This window comes from Myotis daubentonii, chromosome 7 (genome assembly GCF_963259705.1).
Source record: "Myotis daubentonii chromosome 7, mMyoDau2.1, whole genome shotgun sequence".
Lineage (NCBI taxonomy): Eukaryota > Metazoa > Chordata > Mammalia > Chiroptera > Vespertilionidae > Myotis > Myotis daubentonii.
Genome location: NC_081846.1, coordinates 7,179,214 through 7,206,921, shown reverse-complemented (window position 1 = coordinate 7,206,921; position 27,708 = coordinate 7,179,214). Strand labels below are relative to the sequence as shown.

The window sequence follows — 27,708 nt, the reverse complement described above, 5'->3', positions numbered from 1 at the left end:
TAAAAACACATGACAAAAATGGTTAGTTAAAATCGTGAACTGATATCAGAGGCCCCCGGTGAAATTTCCTATCCCTTCCAACGGTTCTCAACCTTCCTGATGCCGCGGCCCTTTCATACAGTTCCTCACGTTGTGGTGACCCCCAACCATAAAATTATTTTCGTGGCTACTTCATAACTGTAATTTCGCTGCTGTTATGAATCGTCATGTAAATATCTGATATGCAGGATGTATTTTCATTGTTACAAATTAAACATAATGAAAGCATAGTGATTAATCACAAAAACAACGTAATTATATATGTGTTTTCCCATGGTCTTAGGCGACCCCTGTGAAAGGGTCGTTCTACCTCCAAAGGGGTCGCGACCCACAGGTTGAGAACCGCTGATCTAGACGTCCAGTTGTCCGGGTGCAGTTCCCTCCACCGGGCCCTGCGCTGAGTCGGGCACCGCCCCGGGACCTGGCCCCGCTCTCCTGCAGAGAGATGTCTGCCGAAGCCGCGTCTACCCGGGACCCCAAGGCCAAGGGCCGCTCAGTCCTCACCCGCCGGCGCCCTGGCTGCACCCCGGGTCGGCTCCGAGGCTGTGCGGTCCCGCCTGAGCTTGGGCTGGGCACAGGGGAGGGTCCCGCCCCGCCGCCCCGCCGCCCCGCCCGCTCGGCGGCATGAGGGACGGCGACGGCAGGTGCAACGCGGCGGCCCGGCCTCCCCGAGCGCCCGGGGGAGAGGGCGCCTCTGGAAACAGCCCGCATCCCGCTCCCGCTCCCAGCAAAGCCCCAGGTCCCAGAGGCCGCCGGGGCGCCCAGGGGGCCAGCGGGACCGGCGTGCGGCGCCCGGGGCTGGGCGTAACCGTCCGTCCTCCGCGCCCGCCGGCCGAGCAGGCGACGGCGGCCCAGAACCTGCCGTCGAGCCGCCCCGCCGCCCGCCCGCCCGCCCTGCCCCGGACCGCCCGGCCTCGGCCCCTCCTCGCGCCCCTCCCCCCGCGGCGTCCCCGCCGCCCCTCCCCAGGGCAGCTCCTGCCCCGGTGAGCGAGAGCTGCTCCTGCCCCGGTGAGCGAGAGCTGCCCTGGTGCGAGGGGCAGAGGGGGCAGCTCTCGGAGAGACGCGACGGAGCTCCAGACCCGGCCGTCCAGTCACTCCGGCGCTCGGCTCCCGAAGGGCACGGAGGAAGATGGAGAGCGAGCCCGCGGCGGTGAGGACGGGTCCGGCCCCGGCCCCGGTCCCGGGGTGGCGAGGGGAGCGGGCGGGGTTCGGAGGGGCGGGTCTGGAGCCCAGGCGCCAGGCTGGCTTTTGTTGAGGAGACGCGGGCCTGTCGCCCCGTCGACCACGGCGAAGAGCGGCGTCGGTCCGCCAACCTCGTCGGATTGTGTCGTGGGTTCGGGAAGGCGCGGCCGCTGGGCCTGGCCGGGTCCGGCAAGCCTCGGGGCCTCGGAAACGGCCGGGAGGTTTGGGGGAGCGGCGGCGGCGGGGCCCTGTGCACCCCACTGGGTCCGGGCAACAGAGAGCTTTCCCGCCCAAACTGCGCTTGGACGCTCGCTCCCCGGGACTCAGCCCGGCCGCCGCCACGAGGGGCTGTCGGAGCGGCGCCTCCTCCCTCCTCGACGGGCCCGTGGGGGCCCGAAGGCCTGGGAGAAGGGCACGGGGGCGGGGGCCCAGGCTGGACGGGACACCCCAACACCAAGTCACGGGTCCGAGCAGGTCGCCCGAGCCGGGGGCGGGGGCGGGGGGGAGGGGCGGCCAGGGGGAGGAGCCGGCGGGGGGAGGGGCGGCCAGGGGGAGGAGCCGGCGGGGGCGGGGCGGCCGCCGCCACACGCAGCCCCGCCCCGCGCCCGCCGGCAGCCAATCAGCGCGCGCTACGAGAGGGCCGCGGGATGAGCTACGCACGAGGCCGACGTCGGGTCGGTGCCGTTGAGGGTTCCCGCCACCGCTGCTGGCGGGTTTGTGGGGCAAAATTTCTCGCTGGTTAGCCTTTTTTTCCCTCCCGCACTTTGGTGGGGAGGGGGTGGACCCGCGTGTCGGCGCCCAAATTCACGATGACCCGCGGGAACCCGAGGAAGTTGTCTCCGCGGCCATTTCCTCCGGTGCCTCCACTTGCTGGCCTCGCAGGGGACGGAGCGTCGAGGCCGTGACTGCGACGGTTAGCCGCCCCCTTCCTGTCGTCTCCGTGTCTCCGGGGGCCAAGTGGCGGATGGGGGTCCCGGTTAATCCCCAGCGGGTGGCGGTAGTGAAGGCGCATCCCTTCGTTGGACGGAGGACGCTTTTCGTGAACTGGGTGGTGCTCCACGCTCCCTGAGCGCAGGGCCCTCCTCGTGCCCCAGTCCCCGCGGCTCGCTGCGCACATGGGCTTTTCATGCCTTTGCAAATGGATCGCCGGCCGGAGGGGAGGCTGGAGCGGCTCACTCTGCATCGCTGCCCTTCCCTAGGGACTCCACCCACAAACATTCGAGTATTTTCTAGGCTGTTCCTCACACTGTGTTCTAAAGCCTGCAGGCTGCTGGTTGGCAATGCGAGCAAGAAGTGCTTCGTCCGTTCAAATATTTCCCGAATCCCTGCTCTGCACCATCATGCTGTGCCCTAGGTGCTGCAGGGAACAGCACGGGCAAAACCCCTTCCCTTGTGAGCATTACCTTTAGTGGGAAGAGACAGGCAGTAAACATGGCAAATGCCGCGTTGGAAAGCGATAAGTGGTAAAGAGGAGAAGCAGATGGAGCCCACAGTAGAGCAGGGGCCTTAGCCGCTGGAGAAGGAAGTGCATTGGATGAAAAAGTTGACCTCCCCGTCCCCCGTCCCACACCCGGTTAACTAGTTTCTCGGGATTGGAAATAAAGCACTCTGTTCACTTCTGCTCATGCCATCCCTCTATCCGGGATAGGAAAAATGGGGGTGACTTTTATGTAAACAAATTTGAGAACAAATGCGCTCATCCATCGAACTCACTTTGTAAGAGAATTTCATGAAGACTGATTTTAAATTTGCAAATAGATAATTTCTACACTTTCTAAACAGGCAGAGACAAGATTATATCTTCTATTTTTTCTAGCAATACCAATCTACAGTTAAAAAATAAAATTAAGCATCCCAAAATCATCTATTCTAGGCACGTGTCCCACAAGTGAAGTTACAAATAACCTCCAAATGCCCAGAGAGGATGCTTATGTTAAGATTGGAGTCCAGATTTCTTCAGTTGGAAACAACAATATAGTAATTTTAAATATGATGACTTTTCTGTGGTTTAGTAGATGTTTTTATGAACTGCCATATTAGAAAGTATGTGTTTTTCCCCCTTAAGACAATATGGAGAATAGAGCCCAAAAGGTTCAGTCTATAGCCTCCTAGTCACCACTGGCCTAGTGGTTTGTCCATCTTGCAGAAATTAATTTAGAGATGATGGTTTTATTGGCTAATGAAATGAAAGACGAGACAAAATGTGAAAAAGAACAAGTCCATTATCTAAATTGAAAATTTTATTTTTATGTATTTGTTTCTCAGAGAATTGAAATTATGAACTTCAGGCTTTTTTAGAAACTCACTTAGTATGTTAGATTGTCCCAGAAGTCTGTTTAGTGTTCCTAGAAGGAAAATAATTAGCAAGTTCTTGAATTGATTTCTCTTCAAAATTCTATTCCCAAGTCTTCTTTTTTTAGATGTACCTTAGGAGTCTATTATCTTTCCATTGTGCAAAGGCTTATATTTATTAAAATCTAAATTAGGCCCCCTGACTTAGAACTATGAACATATGACTATACACTGAGCTCAATTCTTTGGTATAAAAATGCATACTTATAGGTATATAATTTTTTTAAATCTTCACACAAGGATATGTTGAGAGAGAGAGAGAGAGAGAGACATTGATCGGTTGCCTCCGGTACATGCCCCAACCATGGATTGAACCCTCACCCTAAGTATGTGCCCTTATGGGGAATCAACTCAACCTTTTGACATACAGAATAATGCTCCAACCATCTGAGCCACCCATTCAGGGTTAGGTATAGTATAATTTTTAATGCAATCAGTCAAATCTTCAAACTAACAAGTGCATTTAAAAAAATAATGTTAGAACTGAAAAACAAATCTGAATGTCAGTGTCTATTAACTTGTCAATGTTCTTTGGCCAGAGACCGCCAGGAGCACATCTGTAGTTTAATAAAGTTGAGTCTATTGAATTGTTGTCCTTCATAAGGTACACACCATGGGACCTCTCAGTAAGATGATGTTAAAACGAACTTACAGGGTTTAGGCTTATGTTAAGCATTTTTTAGAGTTCAAGGAAGAGGGCTTTATTCTGAAATGCATGTTGTCAGGACGTGGGAGTAATTGATTAGTATGTTAATTCTTGTAGGCAAGAAATAATAGATCAAGGCTAAAGCTGATAAAGAAGGAGGAGCAGTCACTCATTTCAGCCAGAATAGAAGGATGTTTAGTCCTTCTCATGGTTTGGACAATGCTTTTGTTTTTGTCAGTGATCAGACGTGATTATGGAGTGGTCTTATTTTTATCTCGATCCATCACAATCACAGAGTAGCCTTGTTGGTGTTCTGTTAACAAGAGAATACCACAGCCTAGCTATGAGTTCTGGGCCAACTCCTAAAACCACCAGGACCAAGTTGGTTGTGCCAGGCCAGCTCCTAGCTTTCCAGTGCTACTTTTCTCTTTCTCAAACTTTTCTTTTTTGAGTTTAAAATTCCTCCTTAATACTTACAATATTTAATTGGCTATAATATTCTAGTGGTATACTTAATAATAATTAACAAGTATGTTAATATAGTTAAGATTTTATCTACTATAATGGAGTAGATTCTACATTTCCTATCTTTATGTTGCCCAAAAAAGTTACTAGCTTTCATTATAATCTTCATAAATTAGAATAAAATTAAAGTCTAAAGTATATTTTATTTAAATGACATCTTTTTGAAACATACATGTTTTCAGCCTGTATCAAAAGTTATATCCAGCCCTAGCGGTTTGGCTCAGTGAATAGAGTGTCCACGTGCGAACTCAAGGGTCCTGGGTTCAATTCTGGTCAAGGGCATATGCCCCAGATTGCGGGCTCGATCCCCAGTGCGGGGCGTGCAGGAGGCAGCTGATCAATGATTCTCTCTCATCATTGATGTTTCTATCTCTCTCTCTCCCTCTCCCTTACTCTCTAAAATTAATAAAAATATATTTTTAAAAAAAGTTATATCCAGCGTGCCCTAACTTGTTTGGCTCGGTGGATAAAGCGTCCACCTGCAGACTAAAGGGTTCTGGGTACGATTGGTCCAGAGCACATGCCCAGGTTTTGGGCTCAACCACAGTAGGGGGCGTGCAGGAGGCAGCCAATCAATGATTTTCTCTCATCATTGATGTTTCTATCTCTCTCTCTCCCTCTCCCTTCCTCTCTGCTATCAATAAAAATATATTTTTTAAAAAAACAATAAAAACATATTTTTTAAAGTGATATCCAGTACTAAAAGTTTAAAAAGAATTTTATTTTACAGCAAACATCAAATCAGACACGAACAGATTCATTGTCTTCATCCCCTAATCCTGCATCACCTGTGCCTTTGAATAACCCAACAAGTGCCCCAAGATATGGAACAGTGATCCCTAATCGCATCTTCGTAGGAGGAATTGACTTTAAGGTACCTATTTCAGTGTATAACATGGTGTAATTTTTGCATTAGAAGTAGTTTTATTTCTTGGAAATTGTTTCCTTGTGCAACTATAAAAATAATAACATTTGCTATTTGTACAATGATTAATAGTTTTCAATGTGTCTTAATATAGAGAATATTTTCAAAAACAGTGGAGATTAAATAGAGCATATATAATTGTGTAGTTTCACATACATGGAAATTGAGACTCACTGATCTGTCTATAAGTCTCCTAGCTAGCTACTTAGTGACAGCAAAAAGACTAGAATCCTACTTTCCTGACTCATAGCGCCATATTCTTCATTTCACCATATCATATTAGTTATACTTTCTTGCATAGTACTCCAGAAGCCCAAATAAGTGATTATAATTTACAAAAGTAGACTCAAAAAAACACACACACACAAAATTTGTCCTATGAAATCCTTTCTTTACCCCAACTTTTATTTCTGATTCCTGAGTACTCTCCTAGACTTTCATCTTTTGCAAATTGCTGCCTATCACCTAACTTAAAATTTGATCACCCAAACAGGCCTGTGTTCTTGTCAGAATAAAGCATCTTAACAGTAATATATTTAAATGATATAATAAGCTGTTTCAGAAAGGCATACTTTGTGAGATGTTTTACAGCATCCCCATATAGTAAACACCTACAGAAAAGGCATGCAAGGATATATTAAGTGGAACCTTAAGCAACTATAAGAATGGTTCACTAAAAATAAAGAAAAATGATTTCTTATGAAATGCCTATTTTAAATATTTTATTTCTATGGAAAATATTAATGGCAGACCATAAATATTCAAGTTGATTATTCTTGTTCAGGATTTATATTAAAATAGCTTAGTATATTTTTTAAAATAAATCATCAATAAATTTAAACATCTGGCTATGTTATTCTAACTTACTGAAAACTACAAAATGAATTTGGGAGGCTATATTGTTACAATGCAGTCATAGCTTTACGATAACTGCTAGAATTCCCTCCCTTAAACCTTTTCCAAAATCATAGATAAATTCCCACAATGAAACTGTTTACTGTAGCCCCAAGAAGTCTCAAACTTTTTAAAACTTTTTTTAGAAGCCCATCTCTCTGTAATATTTAGTCATCTTGACTTTCTGTCTCCTTTAAGTTTGAATTGCAAAATTGAGCTATTGATTCTTTATCAGAAAATATTTTGAATTAATTTGTTTTCAGTTCTCCAATAGAAAGTCTTATTCTGGTGTTAATTTCATTTTGTCCTGAAATGAGTCATTCATTTATTCTCCAGTTAGCTCAGTATGTGTCACCATCCACGTTAGCAGGCTTCAGGTTACTAACTAAACAATAGTGTATTTAAGTAGTAAGGTAGCAGTGGAACTCAAAAGGCATTAGCTCTGCTGCTAGGCATGTGCTTACCTATGTCTATAAAGAAAATTTTTTCTAGGGATATTTAAAGATCCTCTTAGGGCAAACAGTTACAGATGAACCAGAAAATGAAATTGCAATGAATTTAGTATAAATACTGCAAGAAAGGTGATAATAAGTCTATTATGAGAGTAATTAAAACTAGATATGCCAGCCCTAGCTAGTTTGGCTCCGTGGATAGAGCATCAGCCTGCCGACTGAAGGGTCCCGGATTCGATTCTGGTCAAGGGCACATGCCTAGGTTGCGGGCTCGATCCCCAGTGGGGTGTGTGCAGGAGACAGCCAATCAATGATTCTCTCTCATCATTGATGTTTCTTTCTATCTCTCCCTCTCCCTTCCACTCTGGTCAAAAAAATATTTTAAAAATAAACTAGATATGCCAAAACTATCTTAGTAGATATCTTATATATTATAGTCTAATTATAATTCAAATTTTATTTTGAATATAATAATGTCTATTTAGCTAAAATGTATATTAAGTATGATAAAGCATCCAAAAACTTTAAATTATGTAACTACTTCATTGTTATCACAAAATGAGTTCACGAACGTCTGGAAATATATTCCTTTCCTAAGACCTACTCTTCCAGGATACTATGCTGATTAAAAGTGACTGGTGTAGGCCAACATAACTTAGTTCCACTGCCTTCATGTGAGCCCTCTAGGAACACATGTTTCCTCCACTTCCTGAAAGTAGAGCATTCCTATGAAACCTTTCATAAACTGAAATGTTCTAAAGCGAGGACATAAATGCATATGGAAAAATTTTTAGTGTTTCCCAGGCCTCCCAAAATACCCAACCAAATCATACCAAATATGTTTACGTCCAGTTTTAAGCTAAGCATAGCATCTCCATGCACTCTCTCAGGCTTTTCTGACACCTCAGGACACATCTTGCTCAGGGATACACAAAATAAATCAAGATAAAGCACAGATGCTCACAGGCACAGTTCAGAGCTATAGCAGCTTGATGCTGAGCTGTGAGTGCAGTTCCAGGGGAGGAGGTGGGCTGCGCTGCCTCTGTGGTATACGGGCTTGCTGCAGAACAACAGCTGAGCATATTTCCAATTGCCTTTTCTCGTAAAAGCAGAAGTTCTCTTTGGATTTCTTTTGGTTAGCCAAAACAGGTGCTAATGTAGGTCTTCTGTAAAAGTGGTGTTAGACAAACCTTCGAACAGCATGGACCACCTGTATTTCTTTACTACAATTACAGACATGCTTAATGCAAATTATATTTTTCAACTGGCCAACTAGAGAATAAGAACTCCTTTAAATACTGAGCTTTCTTTGCAGTTTTAAAACAATTCAGCTTAAAACTTTTTACTATAAAACTATGTTTAACAATGTAGTTCTGAATAAAGCAAAGTATTTACATATATTGATTTTAATAACCTAGTGGTTTCATGCACTGTTTTAATGAGAGGTATTCTTATACTCATTCATATTATTTATTTATAAACTTTTCTGTCTCTAAAACAAGCATGAGTTTTTACATCTTTTATCAATTAAAAAATGTTTTTGTTTTTTTCATGCCATTAGACAAATGAAAATGATTTAAGAAAATTTTTTTCTCAATATGGGTCTGTAAAAGAAGTGAAGATTGTAAATGACAGAGCTGGAGTGTCTAAAGGGTTAGTATCACTATAGATAGTACATAGAATTAGCAATTGTGTTTTTATTGGGTTACTAGGTTTTGCATGCTAACTTACTTTGCTTCCATTTTTTCGAAAGAGATTTTTGTGCAGTCTTCTTTCCTCCTCCCTTTTGCCCTACCTTTTGATCTCGTGTGTGTGTGTGTGTGTGTGTGTGTGTGTGTGTGTGTGTGTGTGTGTGTTGGAGGAAGGGAGACACTATAATTTGTTGGGAATTATTCTTGCATGGGCTAAGGGACCATTCAGTGTTACATAGCAAGCACTTAATGTTGAGTAGATAATGTCCAATAGCTGAGGAACCAGAAGCTAAAGGAATCAGATATTGTTGCAACTACATACCTGCTTTAGACTAAATCGAGCTTTATTTGAAAAAAAGCTGACACAAAGGAATCTCTGTAGGTTGTGCATCAGAGACCTCATTAAGGAACTAATCTGAGAAATATAACTCAGAATAATTTTTAATTTCTTAATCAAGGAGAATGAAAATTGAGAAGAAAGCAGTCGGATTTGTCTAGAAATGTCTAATGACCTTAGAGCTGTTTTAGTAAGTTGGTATATGCAAAAGCCAAATTTCAAAGGAAAAAAAAAAGTAGTTTATATAGTGTACTTACCTAAGAAGTTTGACTGCAAAGTTAAAATAGTTAAGGCAGTGGAGATCAGAGAAAGATTGTACGTACTTGTTTCCTTGAAAGAGAGGCAAGACGTCCGTATTTATAGGTATAAGAGAAGGGACCAATGAAGTGATAGAAAACTATAGAAGAGGCAAACAACATGACAAGTGGGTACTTTGGAAGAGGTAATGGGATTCTGCAGAGAGGTTTTTTCTAAACAGATGAGCGACTTCTTCCTACTGATGAACAATGTTATGATAAAGTGAGATTGTATTTCTTTTGTTTAGCTTTAGAATTGGCAGTATTTTGGTAATATCCATTTTTATCATTGATAATCACATAGAAATACGTATAAACTATTTTATGCCTTTTCCACTGGGTGGTGTATGTGTTCTACAAAAAAACTCAGTGTAAAAATACTTCCTTAACCCTTGTTTAATGTTTAGCCAAATAAAAAAGAGAAGTTCCTTTGTTTAAAAAAAAGAAACTTTATACAATAATTAAGAAAATAAGAAACATAGCACTACTCAAAAGAGTTTCCTTAAGTTATTTAAATAGAAATTACATTTTGGAGGGATATGCTTTTTATTTCTTTTTGTCTACCTGTTTTGGTTTTTTTTGAACATGTATTTGTATCTTGAATGTTATATGAATTATACTCTGAAGGTAACAATTAGATATGAAAAGTAGGTGTAAAGTCTACATTGGGCATATTTCTAGTTTAATTTGTTTAGTAAATACATAATTGTATTATCGGTTTATATGTGCTCATAATAGTAATTAATGTATTTGTATACACATTTACCAATGTAAAAGTTTTTTTGTGTTGACATTTTTTAATTAAAATTTTTTTTTCTATTTAAGCCAAACCTCTGTTATTTTATAGAGATTATTGCTCTGGACTGAAATTTATTACATCCTAATTTATAAGCCAGAACATGTATCTCTTATGCTCTTCTATCTTATACAGTTCAGATCTGAAACTATTTCAGGAACCTGAGTTTTTTTCTTTTAGTCCCCTGACTCTAAGAGGAAATGATAGTGTTAAGTTTCACTATTCTCTAAAAATTCTCCTAAGTTTTTTATGCTGATGCACCATAGAAAAATGCTCACTCCTACAGTGGCCCATTCTTAAAACAAATTTTTTTTAAATTGTAATATAATTCTAAAGTAATGTTCTAAGAAAATAATTCATTTATTTAGGTATGGTTTCGTCACTTTTGAAACACAAGAAGATGCACAAAAAATTTTACAAGAGGTAAGATGTTTTAATGTATTTAACTTTCTTTTTGGAATTTCTTTCAAAATAATTCTTTGTGGTGTTTATTTTAATAGTACAGTTCTAGTACAATGATCAGTTGCTAAAATTTTTTTTAACTTATTTTCATCTTAAGATTGACATTAGCCTACAAAAAAATTGAATTAATAAAAAAAAGGCATTAAAGAGAAATTTCAAATCATTACATGAGTATGGTTGTGGAGTTGTAATCTAATTTTTTACTTTATTTGCTTAAGCTAAGAATGTGAGGATATATATTTTCTGAGTGTTAATACTACTTTAAATTCCTAAAAAACACTACACATATGGATTTCTAGAATGAGGTTTTCTTTGATTATTTCCCCTCCTATGAAAATCTTTATATGATCTAAGAACATTCATATTAAAAAAAAAATCTGTAGCCTGTAATTTGGGGTAATAACTTAAATTTGGCAAAGGTGACATTACATTTTTTAGAAAAAATAGATTTTGAATTGTATATTAAATTCTCAGTTAAATATTAATTGTATATTAAGTACTCCGTTCTCCTTGTTTATAGTAGCAATGTTCTATAAAGTCACCACAAATACTGAATTAGCAAATATTGAACTGCTGTTTCTACAAGTATACGCCTAGGTTTCCACAAGCTTCTGCCCCCAATATTTTCATCAACCAATCAACACATAACTTTATTTTATGTGTGTTTCTGTTTAAAGACATACTTAGTAGTATTAATTCATTAATAACTGATTTCATGGCCAACAGCACTGCAGCTCATGCCTGAATGAAGTCCACCTCTTCTCCATAAGGCACATGACAGCCTTCTTACGCCTAACAACACTGACCAGTGCTTCAGCACCACACTCAAAGGCCATTTTAAGTAGCAAAATCACCAACATAAAGACAAAAATGCAAAACACGTGGCACTATATAGACCACAGAAAGACACTTGTTTACAGTATAAAAGCTGAAATAAGACAGTGTCGCCTTCTTTGATCTCAACTGGAACCATGTGTGTCAGGCAGTTCACATTTTTCACCTCTGCTCTTGCCAGCTAGTAACCGCTAAATTGCCATGAGTATTGATTTGGGGATTACAAATAAATTTTAATGAGTAGATTAATTCCCAAATCCATGAATAGAGAATTGACTGTATTTCAGATGAGGAATTGGGGTGAGCAGTAGATTCGGACCTAGATCTGTTTAAATCCAAAAATTTTGCCCTTTCCACTGTGACTTGCTGCTATCAAAGAATGTTATAGTCTGAATTTAAAAAAGTGTTTCTTACTAATTTTCCGTATTGGTTTTATAAACAATAGTACCAAAATAATAAAAAAAAATTTTTCTTATTTTAGGCTGAAAAACTGAATTATAAGGATAAGAAACTAAACATTGGTCCAGCAATAAGAAAACAACAAGTAGGGATCCCTCGTATGTATTAACAACTAATGTATTTTTCAATATTTTTATATGGTTCTTTTTTTAAATATTAACCTTTCGGTAGAACTTCATTAAAATATCAGGTTCCTTTCATTTAATAAAGTTACTTTGGCAAAGTTGGTGGCCAAATGAATATTTCTCATCACAAATTAATATATACTAGATTGGGAAGGGGTGGGTTGGGGAAATTTTACCTGTATAATGATGCTTAAATATATTCCAGCTCTAACCGGTTTGGCTCAGTGGATAGGGCGTCGGCCTGCGTACTGAAGGGTCCCAGGTTCGATTCCAATCAAGGGCATGTACCCTGGCTGCGGGCACATCCCCAGTGGGGGGTGTGCAGGAGGCAGCTCATCGATGTTTCTCTCTCATCGATGTTTCTAACTCTCCCTCTCCCTTCCTCTCTGTAAAAAATCAATAAAATATTTTTAAAATAAATAAATAAAAAGAACATTAAGTACTTATTATACATCCATTGACAAATTAATAGATTGTGTTCATTTGGACTGTTCTGTTTTTGACTTAGAAGTTAACAGATAGCGAGTTTAGTTTTGATTTGGTATTTATCAATTTAGAATTTGTAGGGGGCAACCAAAATGTCTTCCAGAAAGTAGAATCTCCTCCTACTTCACTGCCTCCCTCACCATTGGCTTTTACAAATAAATGTCTTATTAAGTCTTAGGAACTTCACTACAGTGACTGTAGAGTAAATGAATTACATATAATTTACATTGTAAAAATAATAATCTAATTGTTAGCTTTGTGTTTCATTTTACTGATATTAAAGTCTGAATTGGTGAAATTTTAGTATTTCTTATTAAACTTGTTTCTTTTTTATGCACCTTAAGCTAATAAAATTTTTAAGGTAATAAGTTTGAAAATATATACTTCAAAGATATTTTAACATATAGAATTAAAAAATAACAACATTCAATTTTTACTGTAACTATATAGGTGTATTAAGATAAACATTTTCCAGTGTTCAGAAATTACAGTCTTTAAAGTTAAATTTAGCATTTCAATTATTATTATTTAATCTTTACTTTAGGTTCCAGTATAATGCCAGCAGCTGGAACAATGTACCTAACAACTTCAACTGGATATCCTTACACTTACCATAATGGTGTTGCTTATTTTCATACTCCAGAAGTAACTTCTGTCCCACCACCTTGGCCTGTAAGTAATTTCATTTTAGAAGGGTTTCCATCTATTACTATTAATTTTTAAAATATTTATTTTATTTCCAAAAAATGTCAACCACAGACAAGTACAAATAATAATATAATAGCCATGTAGCTACCACTCAAGTTTAGTGTATGTTACCATTTAGCCATATTTAACTTAAGATTTTTAATGGGAAGAATAAAATACGGTAAAGTCACATAAAGTCTCCTTGCTCGCATTCTCTTACCCTCCTTTCCTCCTCAGAGGTAACCAGAATATCTTTCCTGTTTTACATGTTTTTACTACAAATATAGGTATGCTAAAACAATATATAGTATTGCTTTGGGTGTTTTTAGACACTATATAAGTAAGTCTTTTAGATTAAACCATGTTGATTCTAGTATTTCTAGTTCACTTACTTTAAAATTTTATAATATTCCATTGTATGAGTGTATATTCCCTAATTGAGGGACATTTTAAGTTTTTTCTACAATCAGTACTAAAATGAACATCCAAATGGTGCATGTGTCATAAGTTTGTCTAAGACAAGTAGTCTTAAAAGTTTTTTGGTTCTATATCTTCTAAATGTTTTTGAAAATTATAGAATACTCTCATTTTTAAGTTGATAACTGAAATTTATCATAATTTTAAATAGTTTAGGCATACTATATACCAGTGATAGCGAACCTATGACACATGTGTCAGAGGTGACACACGAACTCATTTTTTTGGTTGATTTTTCTTTGTTAAATGGCATTTAAATATATAAAATAAATGTCAAAATATGAATCTTGTTTTACTATGGTTGCAAATATCAAAAATTTCTATATGTGATACGGCACCAGAGTTAAGTTAGGGTTTTTCAAAATGCTGACACGCCGAGCTCAAAAGGTTCGCCGTCTCTGCTATATACTGTAGATTTGGTTTAGGTATGTTTTTATCAAACTTTGCAGCTGTATATTTTAAGAATAGAAAAGGTTCTATGTGTGGTGATGGATGTTAACTAGACCCTAACCCTCTCCCTCTCTCTCTAAAATCAATTAAAAAACATTTTTAAAAAAATACAGGTATTCTATATTTTATTTTAAAAATACTGTCATGTTGCTGTTTTTCATATGTAGATATCAAATCAGGAGTTTGTGTTGACTAATCTATCCTCTTCCCGTTTTGAAACAAATCCTTTATCAAATGCCAAGTTTTCCATGTGTGGGTCTCTTTCTGAGCTCTCTGTTCCAAGGCTGCCCTTCCCAATTCTGTTTTAATTCCTATTGCTTTATAATGAACCATAAGATCTGACAGGGCAGTTCTGGCACTGTGCTCTTCAGGAGTCTCTCATCTATCTTTATGTTTTTGCTTTCACAAATACAAATTTTATAATTCTGCTTATTCCATTCTCTGAAAAGCCTTTTTGGGTTTTGGTTAGAATTGGATTCAATATAGATCAATTTGGAACATTTGGGTATATTAAATTTTCTTACTAGTGAACACTTATTTAGGTCCTCTTTAATTTCCATCCATCAATCAAATTTCCTTTTCTCCATAAAAAAGTTTGACACACACTAGCTGGTTTGGCTCAGTGGAGAGAGCATTCGCCTATGGACTAAAGGGTCCCAGGTTGGATTCCGGTCAAGGGCACATTCCCGGGTTTCGGACTCGATCCCCAGTAGCAGGGTGTGCAGGAGGCAGCCGATCAGTGATTCTCTCTTGTCATTGATGTTTCTATCTCTCTCTCCCTCTCCCTTCCTCTCTGAAATCAATAAAAATATATTTTTTAAAAAGTTTGACATATTTTTTGTTGAATTTATTCTGAGGTACGCTATAGTTTATGAATGGTGTATGTTTTTAAATCCTATTTTTTCAATACATTGTGGCTGGTATGTAGTAATGCTTTTGATTTTTAAACGTTGATATTTAAAGTGCCAAACTCTCACAGAGACAGTCATTTATGATGCAATGTACCTCTATTGCTTTCTGCTCTTTTGTGTCTCATGTTTTTCCGCATTGAGTTATTGCACTGGCAGTACCTCAGCTATAGTGTTTATGCAATAACACAATGACCTTGTTTTGAAAGAAAAAATAAGTCCAGTGAGTTGCCATTAATATTTTATTTATAGCCCTGACCCGTTTGGCTCAGTGGATACAGCATCAGCCTGCAGACTGAAAGGTTCCAGGTTCGATTCCGGCCAAGGGCATGTACCTTGGTTGTAGGCACATCCCCAGTAGGAGGTGTGCAAGAGGCAGCTGATCGATGTTTCTCTCTCATCAGTGTTGCTAACTCTCTATCCCCTCTCCCTTCCTCTCTGTAAAAAATCAATAAAGTATATAAAAATTAAAAAATATATATTTTATTTATACACACACATATACATATATAAGGTGTCCCCAAAAAATGTATACACACTTTGAATAATTATTAATTCTAATGGGTTAAATCTGAAAAGAAAATAACATAAATTGAGCTATCAGAAAATAGTGTATATATATATATTTTGGGGAGCACCCTGTATGTACATACATACATACATCTACACTAATAAAAGGGAAAAATGGTAATTGGCGTACGACACTACCCTTTTCATTGGCTAATCAGGGCTATATGCAAATTAACTGCCAACTAAGATTTGCGCTGCCTTTGCCCTGCCCCCCAGCCATGATCGGAGAATCAGGTGCCTTTTCCGCCCTGGCCAGTGATAGCAGGAAGTGGGGTGGAGCCAGCGATGGGAGCTGGGCACGGTCGAAGCTGGCAGTCCCGGGAGCTGGGGTCCCTTGCTTGGGCCTAAAGCGGAGCCCACGATGGCGGGGCCGCTGCAGCTGCGGGTCCCCGCTGCCCAGGCCAGACGCCTCAGCCAGAGGCGTCCTGCAGGGGCAGGGGTGGAGCCCGCGCCATCGCGGCGCCCCCCGCTGCCACTGCAGGTCCCCGCTGCCCGGGCCGGACGCCTAGGCCAGAGGCGTTAGGCCTGGGCAGGGGCGGAGCCTGCAACCGCAGGGAGCTGGGGATCCCCTGCCCAGGCCTGACACCTCTGCCGGAGGCCTCGGGCCTGGTCAAGGGGCCGATCCAGTGATTGGTGATCGGAGGGTGATGAGGGTCAACTCCTCTGGCCGAGGCATCAGGCCTGGGTGGGGGGCAGAGCCGGGGATTGGGGGGATATGATGGTCCCCTTGCCCAGGCCTGAAGCCTGGGTCAGAGGCGTCAGGCTTGGGCAGGGGGTGGAGCAAGCGATCAGAGGGAGATGGGGGTCCCCTGCCCAGGCATGATTCCTGGGCCAGAGGCCTCAGGCCTGGGTGGGGGCCAGAGCCAGTGATCGGGGAGAGATGGGGGTCCCCTGTCCAAGACTGACACCTCTGGCGGAGGCGTCAGGCCTGGGCAAGGGGCCGATCAGGCGATCGGACGGTGATGGGGGTCTACGCCTCTGGCCAAGGCATCAGGCCTGGGCAAGGGGCAGAGCCAGCAATCGGAGGGGTCTGGGGGTCCCCTGCCCAGGCCTGACGCCTGGGCCAGAGACATCAGGCCTGGGCTGGGGACAGAACCAGTGATGGGGGGAAATGAGGGTCCCCTGCCCAGGCCTGACGCCTCTGACAAAGGGGCCGATCCTGCGATTGGAGGGTGATGGGGGTCAACGCCTGAGGGCTCTCAGTATGTGAGAGGGGGCAGGCTGGGCTGAGGGACACTCCCCCCCCCCACCACCTAGTGCACGAATTTCGTGCACCGGGCCCCTAGTACATACATATATATGCACTGTAGGTTTTCAAAGATACTCTTAATTTTAACCATGGTTTCTCAACTTCAGCACTACTGCCATTTTGGGCCAGATGACTTTTTGTTGTGGGAGGCTGTATATTTAGGATGTTTAGCAGTGTCTTAGCCTCCCTACATTTAGAAAACCAAAAATATTGCCAAATGTTCCCTACAGGGACAAAGTCAAACCTGGTGAAGAATTAATGCCCTAAATCAATAAAGGAGTTCCTTTTTATTCTGTTTGCTAAGGGTTTTTATCATGAAAGGCTATTGAATTTAACAAATGCTTTTTTGTATATGCTAAGATTATCATGTTTTGCTCCTCCTATAATCTCTTAATAAATTATTATTTTCCAGTGTTAATCTATGGTGCAATTTTAGTAGCATATGATAGATAGTCTACAGATTGTGCAAAGAGAGCTATAATACTTTACTTTAGTATTACTGGGGTAAAACATTAAAACAATGTAAATTACATCCCTGTTATTAGAAAATGAATTTTAATTGCTATCATTAAAGCTTATTTTACCTACCTTAAAACAACTTGCCTGTTTTATTAATAAGCTGGTTTTAAATTTGGGGATTTACTCTATTACTCTGAATAATTGAGTGTTAGGTGTATACTTTTTCCAAACAGATAAATCACTTGTAAGTTTATTTATTGGATGATTAATTCATTTAAATGTCAAATGAATAAAATAGAATTTAACAAGTGCTTCAATAATTTATATATTTGCTTTAATTAAATGTATAACAAGGAAATAGGATGTTGATTATTTATAAGTAGTCGGAAATTAGTGGCAAAATCAGCTATGATTGTTCATTCAAGTCTAAATGCTATGTACACATTATCTACTGCTGGTCTCCACAATGGAAATAGGCAGTGACACCTTAAGTCTAGCTGCCATTGCCCTCTGAATAGTCTTAGACCTATCCTATATAATAAAAGGCTAATATGCAAATCGACCAAACAGCGGAATGACCGGCCCCTCTGACACAAATTGACCACCAGGGGGCAGATGCTCAATGCAGAAGCTGCCCCCTGGTGGTCAGTGCGCTCCCACTGGGGGAGTGCCGCTCAGCCAGAAGCCAGGCTCACAGGCTGGCAAGCACAGCGGCGGTAGCAGGAGCCTCTCCCACCTCCGAAGCAGCACTAAGAGCTATCAGTTGGACATCCACTGAGGGCTCCCAGGCTGAAGGACACCACCCCCTCCAAGTGCATGAATTTCATGCACTGAGCCTCTAGTATTTTCATAATCTTTGGACTAAAAGCAACGTTTCTGATGGTGGTTTTAACATTACCATAAAAATAAAACCACATAGGAATACTGTGATGATTTTAATAAACTTAAGTGGAGTTGGTAATATCAATAAGAGGTGGGAAAATGACATTTCCAATAATAAACTATAATTTGCCTGGGTTTAGGTAACAATTTGAGATAAATTTTATTATAAACTATTTTAAAGAATTTTGCCTAAAATAATTTTCCATTTTCTTTCCTCTCATAGTCACGTTCTATATCTAGTTCCCCTGTGATGGTAACTCAGCCTGTTTATCAGCAGTCTGCATATCACTACCAGGTAAACATTAAATTAGTACAGTGAAAATTCTCCTTGATCACTTTAGTCTTTTTTTTTGGGTATCTCTCATTTTATTCTTTGTCATGCAAATACTGTAGTAATTAAAGAGATAGTTAAGCCTTGATAGCAATGTTTTTGTAGGGGGTTTTCTGACAGGGGGTTATAGGAGGAGTAAACAATGTCATACAGGAATATGGACTATTTGCTTCCTTTTACAAAATATAATTAGGTCAGTTTTGTTCCCCTAACGATCTAAAAAGTCTTTAAAATAATTCCTAAAGTAAGATACAGATATTGGACCACAGACTGAATTTTTAATGTTACTGTTAACATTACATTAATTTCTTATTACCGTATTTAATATATAGTTGACCCTTAAACACTGAGGAGATTAGGGGCACTGACCCCTACCACACACATGAGTTCTGTGATTGGTTCCAGGACCCACCACCCCACACCCACAGACACCAAAATCCTTGGGTGCTTAAGTCTCTTATATAAAACTAGAGGCCTGGTGCACAAAAATTTGTGCACTGGGGGGTGGGGGGGGTCCCTCAGCCCGGCCTGTGCCCTCTCACAGTCTGGGATCCCTCGGGGGATGACCATCTGCTGGCTGAGGCCTGCTCCCCAGGGATTGGGCCTAAGTTGGCAATCAGACATCCCTCTGGCTGCCCGGCAGCCATCGGGGGATGTCCACTTGCCAGCGGGGAGCAGACCTAAGCTGCAGTCGGACATCCTTAGCGCTGCTGAGGAGGCAGGAGAGGCTCCCACCACCACCGCTGTACTGGCAGCCAGCAGCCTGGCTTGTGGCTGAGCAGAGCTCCCCATGTGAGAGCACCCTGACCACCAGAGGGCAGCTCCTGCATTGAGTGTCTACCCCCTGGTGGTCAGTGTGTGTCATAGTGACCAGTCATTCCCAGTCTTTCTGCTGTTAGGGTCAGTTTGCATATTACTCTTTTACTATATAGGATAGAGGCCTGGTGCATGGTGGGGGCCGGCTGGTTTGCCCTGAATGGTGTCCCGGATCAGGGTGGGGGTCCCGCTAGGATGCGTGGCCAGCCTGGGTGAGGGGCTGATGGCTGTTTTCAGGCTGCCCACACCCCCTCAGGGTGGGGGTTCCCACTGAGGTGCCTGGCCAGCCTGGATGAGGGGCTGAGGGCTGTTTTCAGATGGGCCAAGCCTGCAATTGAAGCTTCCAGTCTCTCTCTTTTTTTTTTTTTTTATTCTGGGATTTATTTACCTTCTGTAATTGAAACTTTGTTGCGGCTCCAGCTCCCAGGCCGGCTGGCTGAAAGCAGGTTTCTGGGGATTGTTTAGCTTCTATACTTGTAATATTGTTGCTTAGCGTGCAGCTCAGAGCCCAGCCGCAGCAGGCAGGAAACCTTGGCTTCTTCCATCACTGGAGCAAGCAAGCCTCCTGCTCACTTCAGCTGCCTGGCTGCCGGCCACCATCTTTGTTGGCAGTTAATTTGCATATCACCCTGATTAGCCAATGGGGAGCATAGCAGAGGTATGGTTAATTATCATGTTTGTCTATTATTAGATAGGATGGCATAGAACAATGCGTACCATCTGTCTTTCACATCCTCAGTTGTTTTAATTCATCTATGCAAAACGGGATGTGGAGAGCCAATTTTATTGAAAATAAATATTGAGGGCCAACATTTACTAAAAACATCCATGTATAAATGGACACACGCATTTCAAACCGATGTTGTTCAAGGGTCAACTATAATGTATGTTAAAATCACGATTATATTGTGATTATATTATGATAGCATCTTCTGGTTAGCCAGCATTCTTTTTTTCATTCTTGTTGGAGACGGATAAGTGAACTGTAATGCCAGACTATTTTGTTGTTTTGTAAATAAGGCATAGTTGAACTACAGCCATACATGTTTACATATTGTCTGTAGATGCTTTTGTGCTACAGTGGCACAGTTGAGTACTTACAACAGAGATATTATGATCTGCAAAGCTTAAAATATTCATCCTCTGGCCCTTTACAAAAAAAGTTTGCCAGCTTCTGGTCTATACCATTCAAAAATAAAACCACATTCTTTCATACTCTGAAATAGTGAAAGAGAATGCATTTGTTTATTTTTTTCTTTTTGAACTTTTAAAACAGACCCACATAAAATGTTAAGGTCATTGGAATTCTTTCTGGTATTAGACTGGCTTTGGGGGAGGTCACTTATTATTATATTACTATGCTAAATATAAAACTAAAGTGTTTCTTTCACTTACTAAAAATAGAACTTAATGATATTTATTTAAAATATATATGTAGCATGACTTTTCCTAAACTGGCTCAGATTTTCAGCAGAGGCCCCAAACACAGAACGTTAAGTACCAGACCATTTAACATGAGAAACCAATTGTGAAACCAGTTTTGAGATCTTTAACTCATTGCCCACCTTGTGCACAGATAAGGGGAAGAAGAGATTGATAGGGAAGATTGGTAAGAAGGAAGCTTAACAAGGGAGTTAAGAGTCCTCCTCAACCAAGTGAAGATGACTTCTGAAAATAACTAAGCTTAATATTCCCTTGAAATTTGTGAGATGATACCACTTGGACCCGACCTCTCCTAAAAAAAAGTTCAAAGAAAAAGCTGGAGTGGTCTACGGGAGGCAGAGCCAGGAGGGAAGGTCTACAGTGGGAATGTGTTAAACTTCTCACAGCAAGCAAAGGTTATGTTTCCCAAGAGCAAGGTGTGAACCTCACAGAAGAGACTCTTTGCAAAAAAACTCTAGAGAAATTACCTTCGTAGAGAAATAATCTGTGTAAAATAAACTTCTGAATCAAGGGCTAGCATAGTCTTGCTGGAATCAAAAGTTCTAACTAGAGAGTCGGCATTTGGAATCTACCACACCCAAAAGTGACTTGTCCTCATTTTTCTCCAAGGGCAAGGAAGACTACACAGCACAATGCTTTTGAAGTGGAGGGTGGAAAAGGAAAGTCCCTTTCTGCTTGCACCCTATTGAACCAGCTCCTTTTTTATTGATTGATTAACATACAGCTGTAGCTCACTTGACATAGCGGATGTATTCTGAAAATTTTCTAATGCAATTTAGTTTTATACTTTAACTCTGGTTTTCTACTTGCAGTTATAAAATTGAAAGTATGTTGCCTTCATGTACTTAGGAAAGATTTTGGTACCAATTTGTAATATATTTTACAACATAAGAAATAATTTTACTTCACATACTTCTTTTGAGTTATATATTCTTCATCAGTCTATCCTTAAAATTCCCATTTTGATAAAAATAGTCCCTTACCCTTTCTTTTTACAAATTCAAGATTGATAGCTTTATCAATTTTTGCTAATCAGATCAGGTAATTCATGGTTTAGTCATGTTTTATCTCCTTTGTGTTTTTCACTTCAAAAGTAGTGATTTCATTTATCTAACAAATCTATATATAAATCATTTTACTTCAGATATTTTTATTAAAATATTTTAAGCCCTTCCTCTCTGAAATCAATAAAAATATATTTTTAAAAAGGATCTTCTTTAAAAATAATATTTTACTCCTTCAAATATCAACATTCAAAATAAAAATATCATTTGATCTCCCCCCCAAAAAATAAATAAAATATGATCTTTTTTTATTATTCTTTCACCTAACATAATATTTTCATGATTTGTCCATGTGGTAGCATGTATCAGTATTTCATTCCTTTTTATGGCTGAATAATATTCCATTATATAGATATACTACATTTTGTTTATCCATCAGATGATGGACATTTGGGTTGTTTTTATTTTATTTTTATTTGGGGCTGTTGTAAATAATGCTGCTATGAACATTTGTGTACAAGTTGTTGTGCAGACATGTTTTCATTTCTCTTAGGTCTTACACCTCAGAGTTGAATTACTGAGTTTATATGGTATCTCTGTGTTTAACCTTTTGGTGTCATGCTGTTTACCAAAAAGACTGTACCATTTCACATTCCTACCAGCAATTTATAAAAGTTCTAATGTTTTCACATCCTTGCAACACATTATTGATTTTAATTTTGATGAAGTTCAGTTTATCTTTTTTCTTTTCTTGCTTTTGTTGCTTGTGCTTTTGATGTCATAATTTTAAAATTTGCTTCATTCAAAGTCATAGAGATTTATGACCTCTTTTTGGAATAGTTCTATAGTTCTAGGTCTTAATTTTGGTCTTGGATCCATTCTGAGTTTTTGTACATAGTTTGAGGTATAGGGGTCCAACTCCATTCTTTGCATGTAAATAATCCAATTTTAACCCTTGTTTATTATCTGTGGGGTCTTTTTTCTTTCATTTTAGGCCCCTGCACAGTGTCTACCAGGTCAGTGGCAGTGGAGTGTTCCTCAGGTAAATATTAACTTTTTTCACTATGCTTTTGTGAATACTGCATGAATATTAAAATCAGGAGAACTAGGTTAGAGATCTTTCTCTTTTATTTATTAACTGTGATACCTTTGGCAGTTTATTTAATCACTATATTTCTCAGCTTCCTCATTTGTGAAATAGAAGTAATGAGACTACTATCCCTTTGTAAGTTTTCTCATGATTTTTGTGAAGATCAAATGAGACTATGTAAGTGAAAGCATTTTATAAATGAGTGTTGCAAAAACATGAAAAATTACTTCTTTTTATTAGTATTATTGGAAATTTTAACATTTTTCTAGCCTTCATATTTTGCTTGTTTGACCTATGCTCTCAAATAGGTATTCCATCTCCCAACTTTGATAACAAATAGTATCCCACCAAAAGATTGTTTCATCTTTTTTGACATTTTCCACCTCCATGCGAGTCACAAAGCTGAGAATAGATGGTTATGATAGTTTAAATACCATTATTTATATTATTACAGCCTTTAGTAGTGATCTTAATAAAATTATCTCAGTTTATAGATGAGGTTCTGAAGCACTAAGAACTTGTAGTCCTTACTAGTGATACAGTTTTTTAATGACATCTACACAACTGGAATTTATAACAACCCCAGAGCTCCTAATTCGTTGCTGAGATACTTCTAAGCTATCCTTGAAAAAGAACTTCAGAAAAATATGAAACAAATATTTCTCTCACCTGTTGGATAAATCATTTGGTTTAAATGTCATAACTAATCATATTTGGAACTGTGATTTTGTGTTTCAGTCTCCTGCCTCTTCTGCTCCGTTCCTATATCTACAGCCGTCTGAGGTTTTTTATCAACCAGTGGAAATTGCACAAGATGGAGGATGTGTTCCTCCTCCGCTGTCTCTGATGGAAGCTTCCATTCCAGAAGTACGTAATAGTCTCCAAGTAATTTATCTTACATTTATTTCTTTTTCTTTTCTAAAAGTGTTTGTTCAAGACCTTCATTGAAGTTGCATATCTTTTTCCTTTTTTATATCTAAGAATGCTTCATCTTTGACTTCTTCACTAACTAGTTCAGAATCATTTCTCAAATCAACTGTTCGCTTTACTAGGCTCATTCCTGACTCGATCTCCTTTAAAGAGTAAGATACCAAATACTGCTTCTGATTTGTCTATCAATCTATATAGTTGCTAACATTCTGTCAATTAAAAGCACATAAAAATTAAGCCAAGAAAAAATTTTAAAAAATTCTTCCTTCAAAAACGTAAGTCAAATTTATTTTATAACTATAGATGGTGACTAGCATGTCTTTAAATTATATTCCTGAACCATTACTAATAACCTTACCAGATATTTTCCAGGAACTGCACATGCATGTTTGAAATCAGTGTTGTGAAAGATTAGGAAATTAGCACCCACCTCCCAATTTAAATGTTTTGTACTATTTTTATATTGCTAACACTTATAACATTATAATTTTGTTCTTGAACAATAAAGTCCACAGTTGAATCTTAATGATTACTAAAAAAATACCTTTACCGGGATTTCTTCATTCATCGTCTCTTCCTCCATTTATCACTTGGTTGATTACATCTGCAAGTATCTTTATTAAAGAAGGCACATGGATGCTATGTTCTTTGAGTTCTTACATTCTTGTTCAACATGTTTTTGTCTATAAAGTCGGAAAGAAAATAAGACTAGCTATCAAAGAACTGCTGATCCCTGGCTGGTTGCTCAGTGGATAGAGCCTCAGCTTACAGACTGAAGGGTCCCTGGTTTGATTCCCGTCAATGGCACATGCCTCCGTTGCAGACTTGATCCCTGGCCCTGGTCAGGGCACATGCGGGAGGCAACCAATCCTCAAATGTGTCTCTCTCAGATCGATGTTTCTCTCTAAAAATCAATGGAAAAATGTCCTCGGATGAGGATTAACAAAAACAAAATAACTGCTTGATACCTGTATATTTTACACAAAGTCTGATGGAACAAAGTACCACAGACTGGGTGACTTAAACAATAGAATACAAATTATGTATATGTTAGATCACTTTTTTAATATATTTTATTGATTTTTCACAGAGAGGAAGAGAGAGGGATAGAGAGTTAGAAACATGGATGAGAGAGAAACATCGATCAGCTGCCTCTTGCACACCTCCTACTGGGGATGTGCCCGCAACCAAGGTACATGCCCTTGGCCAGAATCGAACCCAGGACCCCTCAGTCCGCAGGCTGACGCTCCATCCACTGAGCCAAACTGGTCAGGGCGTTACATCACTTTTTGTCTTTCATATCTATCATCTCTCAGGTAATTATTTTATGGTACTTGTTGTATACTTTTTCAAAGTACCTATGACTATATTTCTCATTGTGTTTATTCTATTTTTATTATGACTATTAAGGCTTTCATCTATTTTATGTGTTTTATTTTATTTTGTTAGTCCTCACGAGAGGATATTTTTCCCATTGATTTTTAGAGAGAGCAGATGGAGGGAGGGAGAGGGGAAGAGAAAGAGAGAGAAACATCAAGACACATTGATTGATTGCCTTCCACATGCGTCCCAACCATGTGGTGAATCAAACCTGCAACCCAGCTACTTGCCCTTGACTGGGAATCAAATTGCGACCTTTCGTAGCACAGACCAACACTCTCCAGCGATTCTCAACCTGTGGGTCGCGAACAATGAAAATACATCCTGCATATCAGAAGTTTACATTACAATTCATAACAGTAGCAAAAGTATATTTATGAAGTAGCAACAAAAATAACTTTATGGTTGGGGGTCACCACAACATGAGGAACTGTATTAAAGGGTCATGGCATTAGGAAGGTTGAGAACCACTGCACCATTGAGCTAACCAGCCAGGGCATCATCTCATCTCTCTTATTTTTAATCTTTTTTATCTCAATCTCTGCCACTTTGGTTACATCATTGTCTATAAATTTATGTTGGCTTAAAATCTCTCTTTTGAGCTCCTTTTTAGAGATCATGTTATTATAATTTCTTTAAGATTCAAAAAAATTATATTTATTTGAACTTTTCCAGTTTTTCTAGGGTAATTTCTCACCCTTCAACTTTTGTCTTTCCTTAATGTAGTTGAAGAGGCAGTATGCATGCTTAAGTTGCTTGCTTTTTCCTTTTTACCTTTATGCTAATTTTTACATGAGACCAACTACTTGTCAAAATAGAGGGTGGGAAGATCAGACTGTTGTCTGAAGCTGCTTTGCATGGTGTTGTAAGTCTCCTGGTTGAGATGCTCTTCCCTCGGTTTTTAGCATTCTGGGAATCATTTTCTGTATTGGGTTGTAGTAATTGCTACTTCCCTTTCTACCTTCAACCTGTTTCACCTCCAGCAGTGTTCCTCAGCTATAAGACAAGGCAGTAGATAAAAATATGGAAACATGATTTCTCCTTCAATTCCATATCCCCTGCTATTAAATAATATGAAATTGGATCTCTGAAAATATTCCCTGCTGCTGCATTGGCCTGACATACCCCTACACTTAAGACTTTTTCAATAGGTCTTTTAGAACATTGATTTTTAAGCAGATCTTTATTTTTCCTGAAGTCTGAGGAAGCTTCATAGTCCTCACTTATATGGGTCCAAATTGTATAGCATTTGTCAGATGTTTTAAATTGTTCATGGTTTGGGGATAATGGATATTTTAACCCTTGTTTAATTGATGATGGCATTTTTTTTTAATCTATCTTTGGTTCTTTTTGTTTTTTTCTGGTTTTCAAGGGGAGGGGGAAGTAAGGTAAGAATTCTTTAACACTAGATTTTTAGCCACAATCTACTTTTGGTATTAAACCAATGGACTCTAATAAGATTTTTCTGGAGCTACTACTTATATTAGCTTATAACTGGTACTATTTCTATGATATTTTCATAAAAATGTTATATGCATGCTTTTATTTTAATGTTTCTGGTAGAAGGTGTAGGCAAAGATATAAGTTAATTAATAAAGTAGGTTGCTAACTAGAAAACACTTTAGATGGAGCCATTTAGCTTTCTATCAACAGTATATTGCTACTAGGAGTCCTACAAATACCTCAGATTTTATAGGTTGTCCCCAAAAAAGTATGAACACACTGAATAATTATAAAGTCAGTATTTATTAAAATACATTTTATTTTCAAAATTGAGCTATCAGCTATTAAAGTGTTTATACATTTTGGGGTGACACCCTGTATTGTAAACCTAACTTCTCTCCAACCCCCTTACATACAATTACATAAGCATCAAACTTGCTTTTTTTGTATTCCATATCTCAATAAATGGTTCCACCATCTGTTGGACAGGCCAAAAATCTGCTTTGACATGATCTTTTCCCTCCCTTTTGCTCTAATGTCTCTCTTTCAGCTCTTTTTTAGTGTATATTCTTTCCTCCAGCCATACCAGACAGCCTACGCAGGTCTTCCAAAGGAGATGTGTTCTTGGTTGCCTCGATGTCTTTGTGCATACTAGTCCCATCTTCTTTCCCTAATTCTTCAAATTCAGGCTTCAGCTCCACTAGAAAACTTGACTGGCTACCTCCCCAACTTTCTTAAGCTAAATCAAGTAGTTCTTACCTTTCCTCCCATGCATCCCTATACATGTCTTATAGGTCTTATGGTAATTTTGACTACTTGTCTGTCCGAGATCAGTCTATAAGTTAAAGATGGGAGATGTGTTTTGCATCTGTGTTTCTCCATTGTGTAGCAAAATGCCTAGTACATTGTAGTGCTGAATAAGTATTTTTAAATAATAAATGAAAGGCAATACATTTCTCTTTTTGTAATAGCCCTATTCTGATCATGGAGTTCAAGGAACATATCACCAGGTTTATGCTTCAAGTGCCATTGCTATGCCTGCACCTGTGATGCAGCCTGAACCAATTAAAGTAAGAAGTTTGTTTTGA

The 27,708-nt window shown here is 39.6% G+C and overlaps 1 protein-coding gene across 1 annotated transcript; it reads left to right on the top strand.

Annotated features, from left to right (window-relative positions):
- Positions 1–1,168: 1,168 nt before the first annotated feature.
- Positions 1,169–27,708, top strand: BOLL (boule homolog, RNA binding protein). The gene is made up of 10 exons (XM_059702450.1): positions 1,169–1,189; positions 5,475–5,618; positions 8,577–8,668; positions 10,504–10,558; positions 11,913–11,988; positions 13,046–13,173; positions 18,407–18,478; positions 22,772–22,819; positions 23,606–23,734; positions 27,592–27,708. Exons 1-10 carry the CDS (start codon positions 1,169–1,171, stop codon positions 27,706–27,708), a joined length of 882 nt encoding a protein of 293 aa, XP_059558433.1.